At 56.9% G+C, this 17,287-nt stretch overlaps 6 protein-coding genes across 6 annotated transcripts; 1 reads left to right on the forward strand and 5 right to left on the reverse strand.

Moving 5' to 3' along the window:
* Positions 1–34: 34 nt before the first annotated feature.
* On the reverse strand, positions 35–4,893 carry BZA05DRAFT_339706 (uncharacterized protein; the record flags this gene model as incomplete). The annotated part of the gene is made up of 3 exons (XM_051480944.1): positions 35–268; positions 346–3,275; positions 3,333–4,893. The coding sequence occupies 3 exons, from the start codon at positions 4,891–4,893 to the stop codon at positions 35–37; spliced, it is 4,725 nt and encodes a 1,574-aa protein (XP_051338012.1).
* Positions 4,894–5,546: 653 nt separating this feature from the next.
* BZA05DRAFT_90494 (Reticulon-domain-containing protein) lies at positions 5,547–7,347 on the reverse strand. Its single transcript, XM_051488782.1, has 6 exons — positions 7,016–7,347; positions 6,697–6,833; positions 6,436–6,553; positions 6,184–6,380; positions 6,061–6,130; positions 5,547–6,004 (listed from the first exon to the last, which is right to left on the reverse strand). The coding sequence occupies exons 1-6, from the start codon at positions 7,092–7,094 to the stop codon at positions 5,667–5,669; spliced, it is 939 nt and encodes a 312-aa protein (XP_051338013.1). The 5' UTR covers positions 7,095–7,347; the 3' UTR covers positions 5,547–5,666.
* Positions 7,348–8,075: 728 nt separating this feature from the next.
* BZA05DRAFT_355690 (protein bli-3) lies at positions 8,076–9,270 on the reverse strand. Its single transcript, XM_051481390.1, has 2 exons — positions 8,588–9,270; positions 8,076–8,520 (listed from the first exon to the last, which is right to left on the reverse strand). Exons 1-2 carry the CDS (start codon positions 9,065–9,067, stop codon positions 8,206–8,208), a joined length of 795 nt encoding a protein of 264 aa, XP_051338014.1. The 5' UTR covers positions 9,068–9,270; the 3' UTR covers positions 8,076–8,205.
* A 435-nt stretch (positions 9,271–9,705) lies between these two features.
* On the reverse strand, positions 9,706–13,133 carry BZA05DRAFT_403178 (uncharacterized protein). Its single transcript, XM_051484174.1, has 5 exons — positions 12,756–13,133; positions 12,401–12,691; positions 12,226–12,335; positions 10,638–12,172; positions 9,706–10,574 (listed from the first exon to the last, which is right to left on the reverse strand). Exons 1-5 carry the CDS (start codon positions 12,870–12,872, stop codon positions 9,814–9,816), a joined length of 2,814 nt encoding a protein of 937 aa, XP_051338015.1. The 5' UTR covers positions 12,873–13,133; the 3' UTR covers positions 9,706–9,813.
* Positions 13,134–13,731: 598 nt separating this feature from the next.
* BZA05DRAFT_446459 (mitochondrial matrix Mmp37-domain-containing protein) lies at positions 13,732–15,199 on the forward strand (the record flags this gene model as incomplete). Its single annotated transcript, XM_051487079.1, has 3 exons — positions 13,732–13,749; positions 13,828–14,364; positions 14,423–15,199. The coding sequence occupies 3 exons, from the start codon at positions 13,732–13,734 to the stop codon at positions 15,197–15,199; spliced, it is 1,332 nt and encodes a 443-aa protein (XP_051338016.1).
* Positions 15,200–15,723: 524 nt separating this feature from the next.
* BZA05DRAFT_426323 (regulator of Vps4 activity in the MVB pathway-domain-containing protein) lies at positions 15,724–16,731 on the reverse strand (the record flags this gene model as incomplete). Its single annotated transcript, XM_051486005.1, has 3 exons — positions 15,724–16,327; positions 16,392–16,633; positions 16,708–16,731. 3 exons carry the CDS (start codon positions 16,729–16,731, stop codon positions 15,724–15,726), a joined length of 870 nt encoding a protein of 289 aa, XP_051338017.1.
* Positions 16,732–17,287: the final 556 nt, after the last annotated feature.

A 17,287-nucleotide genomic window follows, 5' to 3' on the forward strand; every position in this document is an offset into this window, starting at 1 on the left:
TATCGCATCCTCGCATTAGCCACCAACCAACCCATCAGAAAGAGAGCAACTTACAAAGCGGACAACTACTCGAATTGCTAGTCTTGAACCACTTGAGGAGACACGTGGAGTGGAATTTATTCTTGCAGGTAGCGCAGGCGCGGTTCGGCAGGGAGCGGTCTGGGGTAACCGCTAGAATGCTGTAGCAGATGGCGCATTCGCTGACGCCCTGGAAGTGCAGCGACACGTTCTTGCGGAACAGTGTCAGGGCGTCGGTGATACTCCCGCTCTATTTTGTTGCGTGGGGGGTTAGTACTGGGGCGGGGGAAGGGGGGGGGATGGGGATGGAGGGGGGGGAGGGCGTACTTGGAAGTTGACGACGGCCTGCGAGGCGAGGCGCATCTGCTTAAACTTGACCTCTGGCAATCCGACGCGGCGGAGTCCCTGGACCTCTACCTGGCGGAGGGGAAACAGTTTTGGCAGGCGGATGAGGATGTCCATCGCCTGGTCGTCGACGGGGTACGAGGCGACGACCTCGCGCGTGACTTTCGAGACCTTGACTTTCATGCCGTCTTCGTCGTCTTCGTCGCGGGTCGAGATCCACTCCGCGACCGAGGCGAGCTCTTGGTCGATCAGTAAAGGCGACATCCACTTCTCCGTGAACGCCTCGACTGCGAGAACAGTGCCGCGGTTGCGCGAGGTGTCGAGCCACCACGATTTGACGAGTGAGGGCGTACGGCTGAGCTGAAGGTAGTACAGGTGCGTGCAGAGCCAGCGGAGGTCGTGTAGAGGGTTTTCGGTCGTGTCGGCGGTGTAGGTTTGGATGGAGACTTTGGAGGCGTCGAAGGGGCGCGCGGGGGTGAAGATCGTGGTGGAGACGAAGTCCAGTAGTGGTGTCATGTATTGGCCTTCTTTGAGGGATTCCACGTAGATCGAGCGGACCTTGAAGGATGCGTTCTCGAAGTGATCGAAGACGAGAATCCAGCTGAGCAGGTAACCGCGGATGGCGATCGGCATCTCGCGGGCGAACCCAATCTCCATATCGTCTTCCAGTGACTCGGGGGCTTCAAGGATCATCGACAGGATCTCCGGTGGTAATTGTAGGCTCCCAGCCACATCGGCGGACAGCGCCGCGTCGACGGACACTTGCTCCTGGGTGGTGGGAATATACCGATGGAGGATATCGAACGCCACTTTCTGAATCGGTCTGGACTGCGTGCCCAGCAGCGGGTACACCGCCCCAAAGTCGGGAACATGCGCAATATCCACATCTCTAAGCTGCCGTGCAATCTGCGTATTGACGATTCCCCTTGGCTGGTGCATCGCATCGGACCGTCCCGAGTTCTGCAGGAGAGTGATGAGCCGTGAATACAACCCAGCCTTATTCTCGGCCCACGCATCATCCAGATCATCGTTCTCGCCGACGAGTCCCTTAAGGACTTGGAAAAGCCTCAATGTCGCAGACACCATCGGTAGATGCGGCTCCTCCAGGGGAACACAGATCTCCCAACACGACCCCACAAACTCCAGCGTGCTCTGCCAGTGCTCACCATACATGCTCTTGACGATGGGCAAGACGTGACACAGGACCTGCGCAATCTGACAGATGAGTCCCGGCGTAAGCTCAATGTCGTCATTCCCCTCGTCCAGCCACGAAAGCAGATGTCTGATCAGATTCATAGCCCTCGGTTGGGGGATATTCGGGGCTCCCTCGTCCGCGCTCGGCAGGGCAGCGTCAAGCATCACCAGCAGCTGCAATCCGCCCGTCGCAGCGTTCGCAGAGGAAACTCCCAGGAGCGTCCCGATAGTCCCCATGAACACGCGCTCCTTGCGCGCCGGCATCAGGATCGTCGAGGAGCCCACTAGCATCGCTGTGGACAGGAAGACATCGCCATCCTTCCACACATCATTGCTGTCGACCCAGCTCACCGCCATCTCCCGGAACACCTGATCGCGCTCCGTTAGATCAGCCAGAACGATGGAAAGCGCACGGGCCGCGTAGAACGTGGCTGCATCGGCGCCGCGGCTGCGCTGCATCAAGCGCTCGACGAGTTTCTCGCGGGCCCCACCGGCCGCCAGAGCAGCCTGCGCCCAGTGCTGCGTCGCCGAGGTAAACACCAGCATTTCCGGCTCCATTTCGTGGTCCTTCCAAAGCTGATTTGCGCCGGCCACACTGAGGTTGTCCTTTGCCACCTCCTGGACCAGGAGGATGTAATACAGCAGTTGCGACTTCACCTCGTCGGCGATGACAAACCCCGCAAGCTCCTTGACCAGTTTCGTCGAAAACAGTGCCATCCGCAGAACCGTCGAGTAGCCCTCCGAATCCCAGAACGCCTCTCCGCCCTTCTCCGTAGCATCATCGCCCACGAGGAAAATAGCTCCACCCAGCGGATTTGAAATCGCCAGCGAAAGACTGTTCACCTTCCGAGGATGTGGTGCAATAGCGCTCTCCCACTCCTCCTCCGAAAATAACAGCTTCGCTACGAGCATATCCGCCGTCTCCTTTGGCACACCCTTAACCAAGCTCGCAGCTTTAGCCGCAAGGTAGTCGATATCCAGATGCTCACTGGTCGGCTCCAGAACACTGTTGCAGATACTCCCCACCGTGATATCAGTCAGTCTCCCCACACCATCACTATCGACCGCGGCATCAATCGCACTGCGCAGTCGTGCCGCAGAGCTGCTTATAGCCCTATCCGGCGAGTTTGCCAGTACCAAAAGCTTCGATAACAGCTCCTTCCCGTGGTCGGAGTTGATGAACGGCATAAGTCTGTGAGGGTTTGTTCCGGCGACTGCGTCGAGCACCCGTGGTGCGTCGAGGTCCACGCCCTCCATGAGCTCGACCAATATCTTTGTCGTGGTGTCCTGCGTGATCACATTGCTAGTGGACCTCAACGTCTCCTTCACCAGTCTCCACGCGCCCGCAGCATGCTCCGGCAGCGCAGCCCGCATCTTGTTGACCACGTAACCGTCTAGCTCCTGCACCGGCCCGACTGAAGCAGCGGAGTTGAGCAACAGAACGATCGCATCCTCTTTCTTCTCCTTGGATAGCTCCGGCGACATCAAAACCGCTCGCACCGTCTTTTTCCACGCATCATCGAATCCATCTGGTGTTCCAGCACCGTAGGAAACGAATGCCGAGAGAAGCGACTCAATAGTATCGGGTGAAATTATCGCCACCAGCTTGTCCGAGAAGAAATCGTTGACGAGCTGCCGAGCAGAATCGTCAGACAGAATTTCCTTGCCGACTTTCGACAGCAGCGCTTCGAAAAACACCGCTGCACCTGTGGACTTGCCTAAAAAAACATGAGCGATGAACATCACGGTGGATGGATGGGAAAACCGGAAGATACCATTTGTAGCGACAAGAGACTTAATCAATTCACCAAGTATGACAACATTACTCTTCACCACCGTGGCGTAGACAGTGCCATCATTTGGCAGTGCCTTGAGCACGCCCACCACCAGCTTGACCCACGCCTCAGCACAGCGCTTGACCTTCACCTCCTGGTCCGCTCTGACGATGCCGACGACAAACACCTCGACCTTCGCCCACATCTGGCCCAGCAGCATATCCGTGACGTCGGCGTTTGCGCGCTGCAGCCTGACGAGGCCACTTCCACACACGGCGGCGGCCACCGCGTCCTCCCTCGAGACGAAAGTGCGCTCGCCGTTATTCCCGCCGGCCAGGTACCCCGTATAAATCGGCAGTAGCAGCTCCTCGACAATATAAGTCTCGAGCTGCCGCATCTCGAGGAACCGCAAGCACACGTCCAAAAAGCAGCCCCACGCCGCCAAAATATGTGATCGCGGCTCCGGGCCAGCCTTGATCCCGGCGAGTACTGCGTTGGCCACGCTCTTCGCCGTCTTCTCACTGTCGGCCAGCACGTCCTCGGGGATGACCCTTACGACCGCCGTCAGCTGCTCCCAGTAACTCGGCGGGGCGGAATGGCTGCCGAGCTCGACGAACGCCAGGAGCTGCGCCAGCGGCGGCGACTTCTTCTTCGCCTTGGCGACGGTCCAGCACTCGGGAAAGTGTTTCGTCAGCGCCTCCAGCGCCTCCATGTAGACGCCCGCACTGCCGGCCTGGCTCTTCAGCGCCGCCGCCTTGACCACCACCGCCGTCGCGATCATGTCCAAATTGTCTCGCACCAACTCAGGCCGCTTCTCCAGCGCCGCCAGGAGCAGCTGAAACACCGCCCTCCTCAAAAACGCATCAGTATGAAACGCGGCCATCCAAAGCCTTTTCTCCTTCAGAAACTCCGCAAACCCGTCCACCTCCCCCTCCCCCTCCCCCACCCCCTCCCCCTCACGCAGCATCCTCGCCACAGCCAAGATACACACAGCCGTAGTCCTAGCCCACTTCGCCTCCGCATCCTCGCTATTGCACCAGCGCTCATCACTCAGCGTCCACACCTCCTCCCTCGCCACCGTTTCTGTACAAAACGCCAGCACCACTTTCCCAAAAACCGTCCACGCGCTTCTCACCTTCTCCGGTGTCCTAAACACGCTCTCTGCAGCATCGCTCGCCGCCCTCGCCGCAGCCCGATCATTATCGAACGTGCCGCACAGCCACGGCCCCACGAGTGCGGACATATGCCGTGCCAGCCGCCGTCCCGCCGCGCTGCCCACCGCTCCAAGCACCGAAAAACTCAGCCGGCGGACCCGCGGAGACGCGTCGATGCACAGCGGAGGGAAGAGCCGCGTCCATGCGCTCAGAACGCCCTCTTCGACGACCGCGGAGGAGGAGGAAGCGCTGAGCTTGTCGAGGAGCCCCTCGAGCGCTTTGACGCGCGTTACTTCCTCGCGCTTGCTGAGGGACTTGAAGAGCACTGTCAGCGTCGGGTCCGAGATCGCGGATAGGTCCGGCGGCGCGGTGATGGTGGAGAGCGCTGAGGGGGCGGTGGTGAACATTGCTGCGGTTGCTGCGGCTGCTGTGGTGGGTGTGCGTGTGCGTGTTGGTGGCGGGAATGGCGGCGGGAAGGTCGTTGTAGTTGATGGCTGCTTTTTGCTCATCGCCTCGCTGCTGCTGCGGGCGAGTGTGATGAAATCGATCGAAGATGGGTGATGGTGAGTCGAAGGTACATGCACACTCCAGTCGACTGTAGCAATGACGCAGAGTATTAAGTTGTCCGCCCCGCAACCCCACTACATGTAATTATAGCTCGGTGGACGCATCTACCCTAGTACGAGCTAGATACAGTCGCACGAAGCCGCTGTCGCCTAGCCTTTGTGTGTATCCGGCCCCGACGTCCGCATTCAATGGCGTCAACGAGGACAGAAAGTACGGGCCACATATTCAATTCGACCATGATAGTTGCGACAGAGCGCATTTTGACACGTAAAGATAGAGGAAATCCATTTTGAAAAAGTGTGAAGTGACAAGAGACAGAAAACACCACCGTGAGCACCGAATAAAGCCAAAGAAAAAAAGTAAACCAGGTACATCAGGTTACGGAGAAGTACGGATCAAAGAGGTTGTACAAGCTTTGCGCACAAAAGATAGAGAAATGGGAAAAAGAAACAGAAAATGGAGTGCACCAGTACAGGAACACCCATATCAGAACCAGGAAGAATTAGATCCACCTGTCCCAACTGCAAATTCCTCCAATTCTTACCAGGTCAACTATCTTACGGACATGCGTGCACCTTCACACCTGTGGCATAAACTCGTGAGAGAACGTCACTTATGAGAGAAGGGGCTCGTTAACGTGCGGCTCATGAGAAGGAACGGCGGGGTAGTCGTGGACGACTTCGCTATCCTTGCTCAGATACTCGTGGGCGGAGGTGGTAGAGGGAGCCTCGGGCTTCTTGGAGGTCGATTTGGTGTAGGTCTGAACCTTGGACTGGAGGTCGGCAGCAGTGGCCTTGGCGCGAACGGCAGCTTCCTCAGCGTACTTTCCGGTGAGCTTCTTGGTGGTCTCGACCTGGGAGTTGACCATGTCGGAAACGCGCTGGATCTGCTCATCGATCAACTCCTTATTGTTGATGTAGATGAGCGGCGCAGTGAAGGCAGTAACGGTAGCTAGTAGAACCGTGGTTAGCAGCTATACCCACGCGTATACCACGAGGGCAACCTACCTAGAAGAAGCAGAGTCCAGAATGGAATGTACTTGATCAGGATGTAGCCGAAGAACGAAGAGACAAAGGCCTGACAGAATTAGCAATCTCGATGGCATTTCTAGCAGAAGAAGAGCGACATACAGCAATGGTAGTAAAAATGTTCTCGACGAACAGCACGCGCTGGAACTCCAAGACGAAAAAGTTGGTCAAGTCATGAAGGTTCTCAAAGAACATCTCGAGCGACTCCCGCGGGACGGTATAGTAACGAGTCGGGCGCATCGACGAGACGATTCCCTTAGCCCCAAGGGGCTTCCCGGCGAGCTCGAGCACGGAAGCAGCTACGACAGTCAGCATACACCGATCACAAAACGCAGCAAACAGGGAAATCCTCACCCGCAAAGAGCATGTACGCAGCCTTGAAAACGTAGCGCAGGACATTAACATAGCGGAACGCGAAGATCAACGAAATGGTTGAGAAAAAGAAGAACCCGGTAGCCTTGGGGGATTTCCACTAGACGGTGGTGACATCATATCAGCATATTGTTACGTCGTTTACTCACGACCCTTATCTCTCGCCTCGGCAACCACAATCCACCAAAGACCAGACCGCACCATACGGAAAAAAAAAGAAAGAGAAGAGAAGAGAACACGAACCGTGAAGAGATCGTAAAACAAGCTGTGGAAGTGAGACATCGGCTGCTGCTGCTGCTGACCGTCCTGGTAATCTCCACGACCGGATCCCGCGAGTCCTTTGAAATCCGACTTCGTATCCTGGATGACCGGGTGCGATCCTGGGGACATGTCAGTATTGAAGATTCTCCCTTGCACGTGCACAATCGGAGGAGCAGGTTGTTGTTCTCGTAGGGAAGTGGAGGGGTCTATCGACAGTCGACGTCAGTATACATTTTTTTATCGTGAGTCGCGGAGAGCACGGGTGTTGCAGCGACGGAGAAACACTTTCGACTCACCTCACCGTTCACGATCTGCTCAGCCGCGGAACCGTTGCCGTGGCTTGTCTCCTGGTTGCTGTAGTAGTGGGTGCTATCGGCCATGGTGGGCAAAGTGCAGGGCGATAAGGAGAATGGGTTGTTGTGTTTGTGTATGTAGGAGGGTGATAGTAGAGGTAGGAAGGGGACGAAGCTGTTTGTAGAGGGTAGAAGTAGGAGTTCAGTTCAGTCTGGTGAAAAAGAAGAGAGAAGAGAAGAGAGGAAGAAGGAAAGAAGGAAGGAAGGGGGGGCGAAGTGATGTGATGTGAGTGTGTTATCGAGACCTGACTTGCTGGCCGGGATGGTGGGGGGGGGGGGGGCTTGCGTGTGAGTGTAACTCGCAAGTAAGTACAACTTTTCTAGTCCGCACTCTTGGAGAGAAGTGGCTTTGCTTTGCATTACTTTCGCACTCCCTCCGATCGATGATCGCACACACGGGTGACACAGTACTGCGCTACATACAACTCGCATCTCCAGCGGCTGGATTTCAAGGGAGCGAGGAGATATCCATCATTCTCCTGCATACGGCTAGTGCGGGTGCTGCTGAAACTGGACGTCACCTCGCCATCAGAGCGAGCAGATTGAAGAGAGAAAAAAAAACTCAGCACCCAACATGCAACATGCGACATGCGGCGGCATCATCATTACATGTGATAATATGCACTATCCCCCCATCACCCGTTTGGGTAACTAGCTCCCAACGCGTCACCATGGGCAAGGCAAGGCAAGAGCAGAACCTCGCTGGAAAGGGAGGGACGGTAAGGCCTGGGTGGAAGCTGGGCTGATCGTGACTACTTCTTATCGGAACCTGCGCTCTCGTCTGCAAAGACGAGGGCAAGGCACGGCAGGGCGGGCGAGCATCTCATCGCTGTCGCCTGCGAGCGAGCGAGCGAGCGCGCGGAACGGGTTCTCTTGCCTTAGCTCTGAAGAAACCCTGCACGTGCGTGTGCCAAGGCAGGCGTAGCGAGTGATGTCGCGTGACACGTGTGACGGAACCGTCTTGGGTTTCACTGACCTCACCCTTGTGGATGGGCTGGCGAGCACTTTGGAAGATACGATGATTTGACTGCACTTCAATTGCCTAGCAAACATCGATACAGGACGAGCAAGACAAGCACGAACGAAACCACAGCCCTCCATCCCATCCCACCCCGCCCCATTACCATCCTACTTCAGCTCAGTTAACAGCTCTATACTGCTGCAACTCAGCCTCCGTAATCTCCCTGAGCTTATTCGTGTTCGCGACGCTTCCGGTGACCGCTCCCTTCGCGATCTCAATGCCCCTCTTGATAGCGGTTCCCTTCTGGAGGGCGTAAGTCGCCGTGATCGCACGGATCTTGATGATAGCGATCCTCGGATCCTCCGGGCCGCCGTCGTGGATGCCGTCGCCGAGATCCCCCACCCACGCCTTCAGGCTCGGCGAGTAGTGGCTGCGGATCTTCTCGCGGTCCGTCTCGATCGAGGCGGTGCCGGAGATGGACGCCCACTCGCCCTGTCATCACGCATCAGTCTCTCTCTCTCCCCCTTCCCATCCCCTACAAACAAAAGCAAGCACCCACCGTACTCGGCTTGATAAAGCTCATATTAACATGCGGATCGCTATGTAGCTCATCGGTCTTGCCAGTCTCAGTGTTGGTATGAAAGATGAGGTCTACGCCGCCCTCCTTATCGGCAAGTGCCATGCAGCGGCTGACGAGCAGGCCGCTGCGGTCCTGCCGCGTCGTCATCATCCCGTACTTCGTGTCTGTCACGAACGTCATCAGGTCCTCGACTTTCTCCTTCAGTGACACGTTCATGTTGTCTGCGTTCGCGGTGGTGTATGGGTCCATTGGCTTGGAGGTGCTGCTGGGGGTGGTCGTGTTCGTGGTGAAGTGCTGCGATGTGTTGGAGGGGTGCGCGGAGGACATGCTGCGGTGTGTTGGAGGGGTTTTGCTGGTTGTTTGGTAGAGTAGTGGTCGTTGTTGTTGCAGTATGTTTGATCGTTGCAGTGTTCTTCTCGGAAGCCTTAAGCAGTGAAAGCGGCAGCGAAGACTATTCATTTTCAGCGCAATAGCAAGTGTGGCAGCTTATATCCTCGTGGCGAGAATCCTGCTCCCCCCGGCCAGCCAGTGACAAGCCAGTGATATACCTGTTGTTGTGCGCCGATGTCGTAAAGTGTACGAAGTTCATGTATGTACGAACAGATGCCCCCCCGCACCCGCCAATGGTCAGTGGTCACTGATGACGTAGGATTGTCGTTGCTTCCTTCCTTCCTTCCTTCCCGCATTGACCCAGCGTCGATCACTCAAGCCCAAGCCCTAGAGGCCCAAGCCTCGATCACGCTGGGCGTCGCTCATGCTGCCGGATCGGGGACCGCCACACTAATTACATAGTGCCGAATTATGTCGGCCCACGGGTGTGATTCAGTTGACTTCATATACTGTACTCTACAGTGCGATACTCAAATGTGCGGCGCGCTCTCATCATGATTTAGTTAACGTCGGTATCCTCAATACGCTCCTAGCAACGGCTGTGGTGACATAGCTCAGTTCACCCCGCCGCTTAGAACCCGTTCCAACTGCGTAGTATACTCTAGGTATGAAGCCGCTACTCACGAATGTGCGGGCGTGTACTCCACCATCGTGAGAACAGTACCGATACAGAGCAGAGCAGAGCATACGGTATATAGGAGTGAACAGCGCGCAAACACAAGTTATTCGCAAAAGGCCGATCGATATGATACAGTGCCCGAAACGCCAGCGGCAGTGCAGAAAACAAAAGAAAAAGCCGCCATCTATTATGTAGTTTAAACCGTAGGAATGCCCTCGATGCAAGCCCTAGCACCGCGTCCCTTCTCCTCAAAAACAACAATCATCCTTTCCGCCCTCTCGTTCAACCGGCGTTCCGCGTTTGCCGCGTTCCACTTCACCCACTCTTCGACCGTCATGTCCCGCTCGGCAGCGGTCAAGCCGGCCTCGTCCACTTCCGCCCCGGGGTGCGACGCAAACACGACATCCAGGTCGATGGGATTCCATGGGTGCGAAGTCTGCACTGTCCGCGATGGCTTCGCCTTCGGCGTGCTCTGGAGGGGCACCATCATCTGTCTGCGAACCGGGGAGAGCGGTGCACGGGGCTGCTCGACCGGATCCGGTGAATTTGTCGGCTCGCGGTGCAGGGAGCTCGCAACAACAACCTCAGGTTCCTCCTCCTCCTCCTCCGCCGCCGGCAGTTCCCGCTCATCGCTTGGGTGGTCAATCTCCATCTCGTGAACCTCCGGAGACTCCGATCTAGGCGCAGTGTGCTCCACGAACGGCGAACTATGCGTCAGTGATGTGGCGTGTTCCTTAGCGTCACTTTCGCGTTCGTACTCGGATGGGGTAGAGTGGCGTAGATGCTTTTGCGGACTGGCCTTGCGTGGGCTGGCCTTCCGTGGGCTGTCCATTTGTGGAGTGACCTTCTGCGGACTGGCCTTGCGTGCACTCTTACGCACCGATTGTTGCGGCGGCGGCGGCGACGGCTCGGGCTCAGTCTCAAGCTCGGGCTCGGGCTCGGGCTCGGTGGCGTGCTCTTCGTCCTCAGTCGCATCAGGATCTCCCTCTACAAACAACGTACCGGCGCCGAAGGACTCACGAACTTCGACAACGTGGCGGACCACGCTGCCAGATTCTGATAACTCTTCCTCCACAACAACCTCTTCCATTGGAACTTCCGGAACATGTTCCTCCTGGGTTTGATACCGCTGGTACGGGTGCTCATCGGGAACAGTTGACGCCGCGTCAGGAATGGTCGAAACTGGGGAGGCCATACTTTCGCGTTGCGGCTGCTGCGGCTGCTGCTTTGTGTTTACGCGTTTAGGCTTCTCGGCTTGTTTGGGCTCCGGCTTCGGGAAGACAGTTATCGCGACCTCTTCTTCATACTCCTCCACCTTCACTGGCGTCGGCACTGCCGGTTCAATGGGGTTGGCCTGGCTGTCGACGGTATTGCTTCTGCTCCTAACAGTGCCCTTCTTCTTGGAGACCTTCGTGCGCTTGGTGGGTTTGGGATCTTCATCGTCAGTGCCGGCTATCTTTTTAGACTTCGTCCGGCCCTTCCTCGGGACAGGCGGTGGGGACGGCTCTGGTTCTGATTCGGCAGGCGTATCGTCATTTTGATCGAGGATTTCGACGTCCTGGTTGAGATGTCTCGGCACCGAGATTGGCATCGAGTAGTCTAGTCCTCCATCCCTAAAGAAAGACTTCATAGGGGTCTTCGTTGGCGCTGCACTGCCGCTTCGAGACCCCGCTTTGCTCTTTCCCCTGACTGCCGCAGGGATGAGAATATCGCGGGGAGCATTCCTCATGGATTGTTCAACCGCAAGACTGGTTCTGGACCTGGTCACTTTCTTAGTGCTACGGACGAAGGGCTTTTGGTGCGCTGCATTGTCCTCGTCGTCCGTGAAGGGGTGTTCGTGGTCAAGCGCATCATTGAAGTCGTCACTTGGAGCTGCGTAGATCCTGTTCTTAGCAGGGGTTTTCGTTGGTTTCGAGACGACCCGGTGGTTCTTCTTTGGCTTGACCTCTACAGAGTCTTCCGCGTCCGTAAGCGATGTCTCGTTGCCGGGTGCGGGCTGCCGCGCGATGCTAGCACGGGTAGTTCGCTGCCTCTTCGGCGGGTCGGCAATGATATCGAGGACGGGCTGTTTGGCTATGCTGGCTCTGGTGGCTCTCTTCTTGGGCTGCACGACGATCTCTTCATCTGACCCCGATTCCGTGTCGATTCCGCCATCGAACATGATCACCGGCTCCTTAGACATGATGCTACTCGACCGCTTGCGTCCCCTTTTCGGAGCTTCATCCACATCCGATACTGAATTGGTAGATGTTGCGTATTCTGGGACAGCCTTCTTGCGCCCGCCTTTCTTCGCGGCGGCAGCCTTTGGCTTCACGGAACCGGCTCTCTTTCCCCTCGCTGGCTTCGTCTCCTCATCGTCCATGCTGTCGACCGAGTCTCGAAGCGAACGTCCACGTTCGACTGGAGGTTCCGGTGGTACAGCCGAGTTCGCCCGGGATGCGCGTCTTGTGGCCGGCTTCTTGGGTACGGTCGAAGTCCGTGGTGCGCGCTTCGCCGGCTTGAGCGATTCTGTCTCGAAGAAATAGCATTGGGGCTTGCGCCGGTAGTGCTCGTCTCTGCAACCAACTATGAGTCTCGGGACATGGCGATAATGTAGAGGCATGCATACCTTGGAACATCTTCAGGTTCGAAATTGGCCAATGAAATACCGCAGAATGGGCAGATGCAGTTGTCGATTTCACCCTTCGTAGGAGCGTAGTGGAAACCGGCACCAGCCATCTAGTAGGAGCACCATCAGTCAGTACTAGCCCGGGCGCGGGTACAGAACAGTAAGGTATGCGTACATTCATCACGCTCAAATTGTCGGTATCGGGGTGAGGCCACATGCCTTCCCCGAACGTCTGCAGCCGGCCCAGCGCAAATTGATCACTGTGCGGATTGCACGTGAAGTCCTGCCCCTGGCTCTCCTGAATCTCGGCAGTGATCGCCCATCCACAGTCGGGGGAGTGGCGGTAATGCTCGGAGACGGGATTATCACCGGGCTCCCACCCATCCAGCGACTTCGAGCAGAGGAAGCAGGTCACATTGTCGTCATGGCCGGGCGTTGGATCGAAGTAGAATCCTGCGTCCGCATACTACCGCGGGTCAGCACGCAACGCACGGGGCAGTGCGGGTTCGCGAACGAGAGGGAGCCCATACACGCTTTGCATTTTTGTGTGGCCACTTGGGGATCTTGGCATTGCCTGCGGTCGATGTCCGACGGGGTGCCCGGAACGTTGCCTGTCGCACTGTCGCCAGGAAATAGTTCTTTGACATTACGGAGACAGCGATGGAACGCGACGACTGGGAGTGGGTGGTGCGCGCTGCTCGGCGAGGGGGAGGAGCGTGTTGTTACAGGAGGCTACCTAGGCACAGGACCCTACCGAGGGAGGCGAGCGGGAGGAGAGGGAGGAATTATGGTGGTGTTATGGGTTGTGGTGGGTATCGAGTGGTAGATGGTGATGAGGGCTTGGGGAGACGTGTAGACGTGTAGTGCTTTCCCCGACTGTGTTGTGTTGTGTTGTGTTTTTGTTTGGTGTCGGGTGTTGTTGGCTTGGGTGTCCTCCCTCCTTCTCCTTCCTCTCATGCACTCCACGATTGGCCCGAACCACGCTAACCCAACTGCGGCAGTGATGATCTCCCTCACACAAAACGCAGACGAAGCATGTCCGGCTTGCTTGCGGCTTGTCTGCTTGTGCACTGTGCAGGAGGATAGTTAGAGTGCCCTCATCTATTCCCAGATCACGGGAGCGGGATTCACCGCAATCAGTTCCATTATCACATCCGATTTGCCTTTGCCCGTCCGTTACCTGTATTTGAGTGAAAGTTCCCCCGCTCCACGTGCGGACCAAATCTCACAAAAGCCAAACCCAACTCCAGATAACCTGACCGCAACGTTAACTTTCTTGTCCCACATCTCGGCGGAGAGAGCCTAGAGCAAGTACCTCCTGCTAATACACATACACCTCTACTCTCCACACTCTCGCTCGCCATTAGCTATTGTCCGTCCGTTCGTTTTCCACGTTGCCGCTTGTTAGGCTCCCCCGCCAGTGTTGTCATCTCACTACCCTACCACCCACCCATCCATCCGGCCACAGACACTCCTCGAGCATCTGCATACCCCTCCAACCAAGCCATGAGTTTCTCCATTTCGGTGCGTTAATGGACCTCTACATGTATCCCTTCTTCACCGTCGCCTCGTGGGTGGATCGTGTTGCTAAACCTCGACAAGCGCCGGGTACTGCAACCACCGCGGCCGATTCTCCTCGGTGTCACCACATACAAGTACCGCCGTCGTCGATGCAGCTATTCCACCAGCAGCAGCACGAGCACGGCCGCCGCCGCCACCGCCGCCGCGGACAATCCCAACACCACAGCCAAAGCGGCGGTAGACGTGGATGACCTCGACCCGGCGGCGGCCAGCACACTCCCGAAAAACTTCGGCACGAACCAGCACATGTATGTCAACGACGAGATGAAGGAGCGGCTGCGCTCGGTGCTGTGGGAGTTCAAAGCGCCAGTGCGATATGCCGTCGCTTACGGGTCCGGCGTGTTCTCGCAGGGCACCACGAAGCCGAGCGGGCAGAAACCCATGATCGATCTGATCTTCGGCGTCACCTATAGTCAGCACTGGCATTCGCTGAATCTGCAGCAGCATCGCGACCATTACTCGTTCTTGGGGAACATGGGCAGTGGTGTCGTCTCCATGGTGCAGGATCGATTGGGCGCCGGAATGTATTTCAATCCGTACGTGGAGATAAATGGAGTCGTACGTGCTTTCACCTTCAGAGAAGAAATACACTGATTGCTGACCATCCAACCCGTAGATGGTGAAATACGGCGTCGTGAACATCGAGACCCTCTGCCGCGATCTCTCTGACTGGAACTCGCTCTACATCGCGGGGCGGATGCACAAGCCAGTCAAGATCCTTCGCAACGACCCACGGGTGCTCCTCTCGAACCACGTCAACCTCCTCTCAGCGGTGAGGGTAGCGCTGCTGCTGCTCCCCGAAACCTTCTCTGAGCACCAGCTATACACGACGATCGCGGGGCTCTCGTACATGGGCGACCCGCGGATGTCTTTGCCGGCCGAGAACCCGCACAAAGTCGCCAACATCGTCAACAGCCAGCTAGCGAACTTCCGGCGCCTGTACCTGCCGCTGATCCAGCAGCTGCCCAACGTGCACTTCGTCAAGGAGAACCTGTCCTGGAACGACCAGGCGACGCACACCATGCTACAGCAGGACATGGATCCCGTGCGCCGCGGGAACATGGTGCGGCGCCTGCCCACGAAGTTCCGCGAGCGACTGTACTTCCAGTACCAGCGCAAGTTTGCGATCCCACGTCTGGAGTTCAGGAAGATGATCGGCGTCTCGGAAGACGATGAGCGCGTCAGCAAGAAGCAGGGCGGCGTGTTTGAGCAGCGCATTGCCGCAGACCTGGCGAATCTCCGCGGTGAGGTCGGCGCCGTCATCACGAAAACGGTTAAGTGGCCCAGCACCGTGCAGAGCCTCAAGGGCATACTGAGTGCTGGACCTATAAAGAGCTGGAAATACTTGGGCGAGAAGATCGCGAAGTGGAAGGAGTCGAAACGGAGCTCGTGAGATGTGCGATGGATGTGTGCGATGTATGCGATGGATGTATGGATGTGGTCAGCGCTCATTAACTACCTACCTATCTACCTAGACTGCCGCGATGATTGGCGATTGGGAGATTTTCAGGCGTTTGCTTGTTTGCTTGCTTGCTTGGGCTGGATGGATGGTCAAACATGTATGTGTTGATGGTTGCGAGTGGATTCTCTCCGTTGAGAGCTGTTGTTGTATGTATATAAGATGGACGGATGGACGGATGGATGGATGACGTGTTCTTGTTCTTTGGAGGGTATTTGAGGATGATAGGATGTCTTTCGGTTGGTTGGTTGTGTATATTCACCAGCCCGAGTTTGTTTCTGCTTCTGCTTCTGCTTCATCTTGATACCAAGCTTGTTCGTTCGTTTCAAACGATACAGGTATTTGATGAGTTGTACAATGCAATAACAAGACCAAGACCAGACCAAGCCATGAATCCCATCCATAGCCAGTGCTCAAAACACGAAAACAGCGCCCACCCTTCAGTCAATCAGTGCTAGCTATGGCTTCTTCAGCGCGGCAAACCGTCTCGCCAGCTCATCGTCGGTGGACAAGTTCCTTGCCGTCTGCGGTTTCGGCGCGGGAGGCTTCGGCAGCGCCAGGCTCGGCATCTTGGGCGCATCGGGCATGCGGATCACCGGGTGCACGTTCTCGGTCGACGGCGACGGCGGCGCAATATTGATTGGCGAGCGCATCTGGCTCGGCGGGGTGACCTTTGCCAGCTCCGCCGCTTTGGGATCGTTTACTGCCAGTGCCAGCGGCGGTTCTTTCATCTTTCCACTCCCACTCCCGCCCTCTTGATCGTCATCGAATTCCGGCGGGGGCGGCGTTCCCGGCGGCGTGGCCCTGTAGCTGATTCCGTAGGTGCGCGCAATCTCTTTGAGGTACAGCGTGACGAGCAGCTCGTCGGGCGGCTCGACGCGCAACTTCTTGATCACCCGCGGCGACACCTTCTGCTCGCTGTTCTCGATCGCGGCCACCGCGAATTCCTTCCCGTACTTCTCGACCAGCAGCTGCCGCACTGTCTGCAGCTCGCGGATCTCGGTGCGCGGCGCCGCGTAGATCAGTGATTTTATCGGTTCTTCGAGGCCGGGGTCGCATTCTCTGCGGGTGGGGGTGTCAGCCGCGGAAGGGGGAGGGGGAGGGGGAAGGGCGGGAGGAGGGGTACTTCGCATCCAACAGCCCGATCCTCGCCAGCAGCAGCTCGCAGTACAGCTCCAGGATCTCCATGAGCTCGACGGAAATGTCCTGGCGGATGATGTTCTCGACGCGGATGCGCGCGGAATCCTCCTTGCCCGCTTCGAGGAGCTGCGCCATCTGCCGCCGCGCAACCTTTGATAACGCTGTCTCTTTCTGCTGCGCCATTCGCAGACGAGAGATTGAGAGCTTCAGGGCTACTTTAAGCTTGCTCTAGTTACACACGGGAGGGTTAGTGATGGGTGGTGGGGTATGTGGGGTAGGGGAGGGGGGGAGGGGGGACGGACGACGTGCGGGGAGGTGGGCGCCATGGTGGGGTGTAGGTGTAGGCGAGGTGGGTGGTCGATGGTGATGAGGACGATGAGCTGTGGTTCACGAAGGCGGGTGGAATGTTCTCTGGCCAAGGCGGGGCTCGCTAACTTTCCGTTTAAGATGTGATGGGGTATGTAGTCTGATGGGTTACATAAAGCTCGGTACATATAGCTGGACCATTTGATGTCATTCTGGGCCAGGGATGTTTGAGGAACGGTAGTTGTCATAGAAGAGTCGTCAGCCACATAGGTATAGTATGGCTCCCTTGCTCTCTTGAGAAGCAATAGGTATTGCGAGACTCTACCGGAGACAGCTGGCCGGCAACACTTCGAGCGGGAGCGGGAGGATGCGGACAGAACGGAAGCTCAGTGACGGTAACTCACTTGGTCCGCTACCGTAATGGGATCGTAGGTATTTCAAATACGACAATCCTATGGTGGATCTCGGAAGGGGTTCTTTCATAAGTTTGTTTGGATGTAGTACTTTCGTTTGAGATGACTCAATCACTAATTTTATTGAGTGGCCACTGGAAGTTTTATGACTACTTCGTCATTT

Source organism: Tricharina praecox (assembly GCF_024521635.1).
Source record: "Tricharina praecox strain CBS 144465 chromosome Unknown BZA05scaffold_18, whole genome shotgun sequence".
NCBI classification, from domain to species: domain Eukaryota; kingdom Fungi; phylum Ascomycota; class Pezizomycetes; order Pezizales; family Pyronemataceae; genus Tricharina; species Tricharina praecox.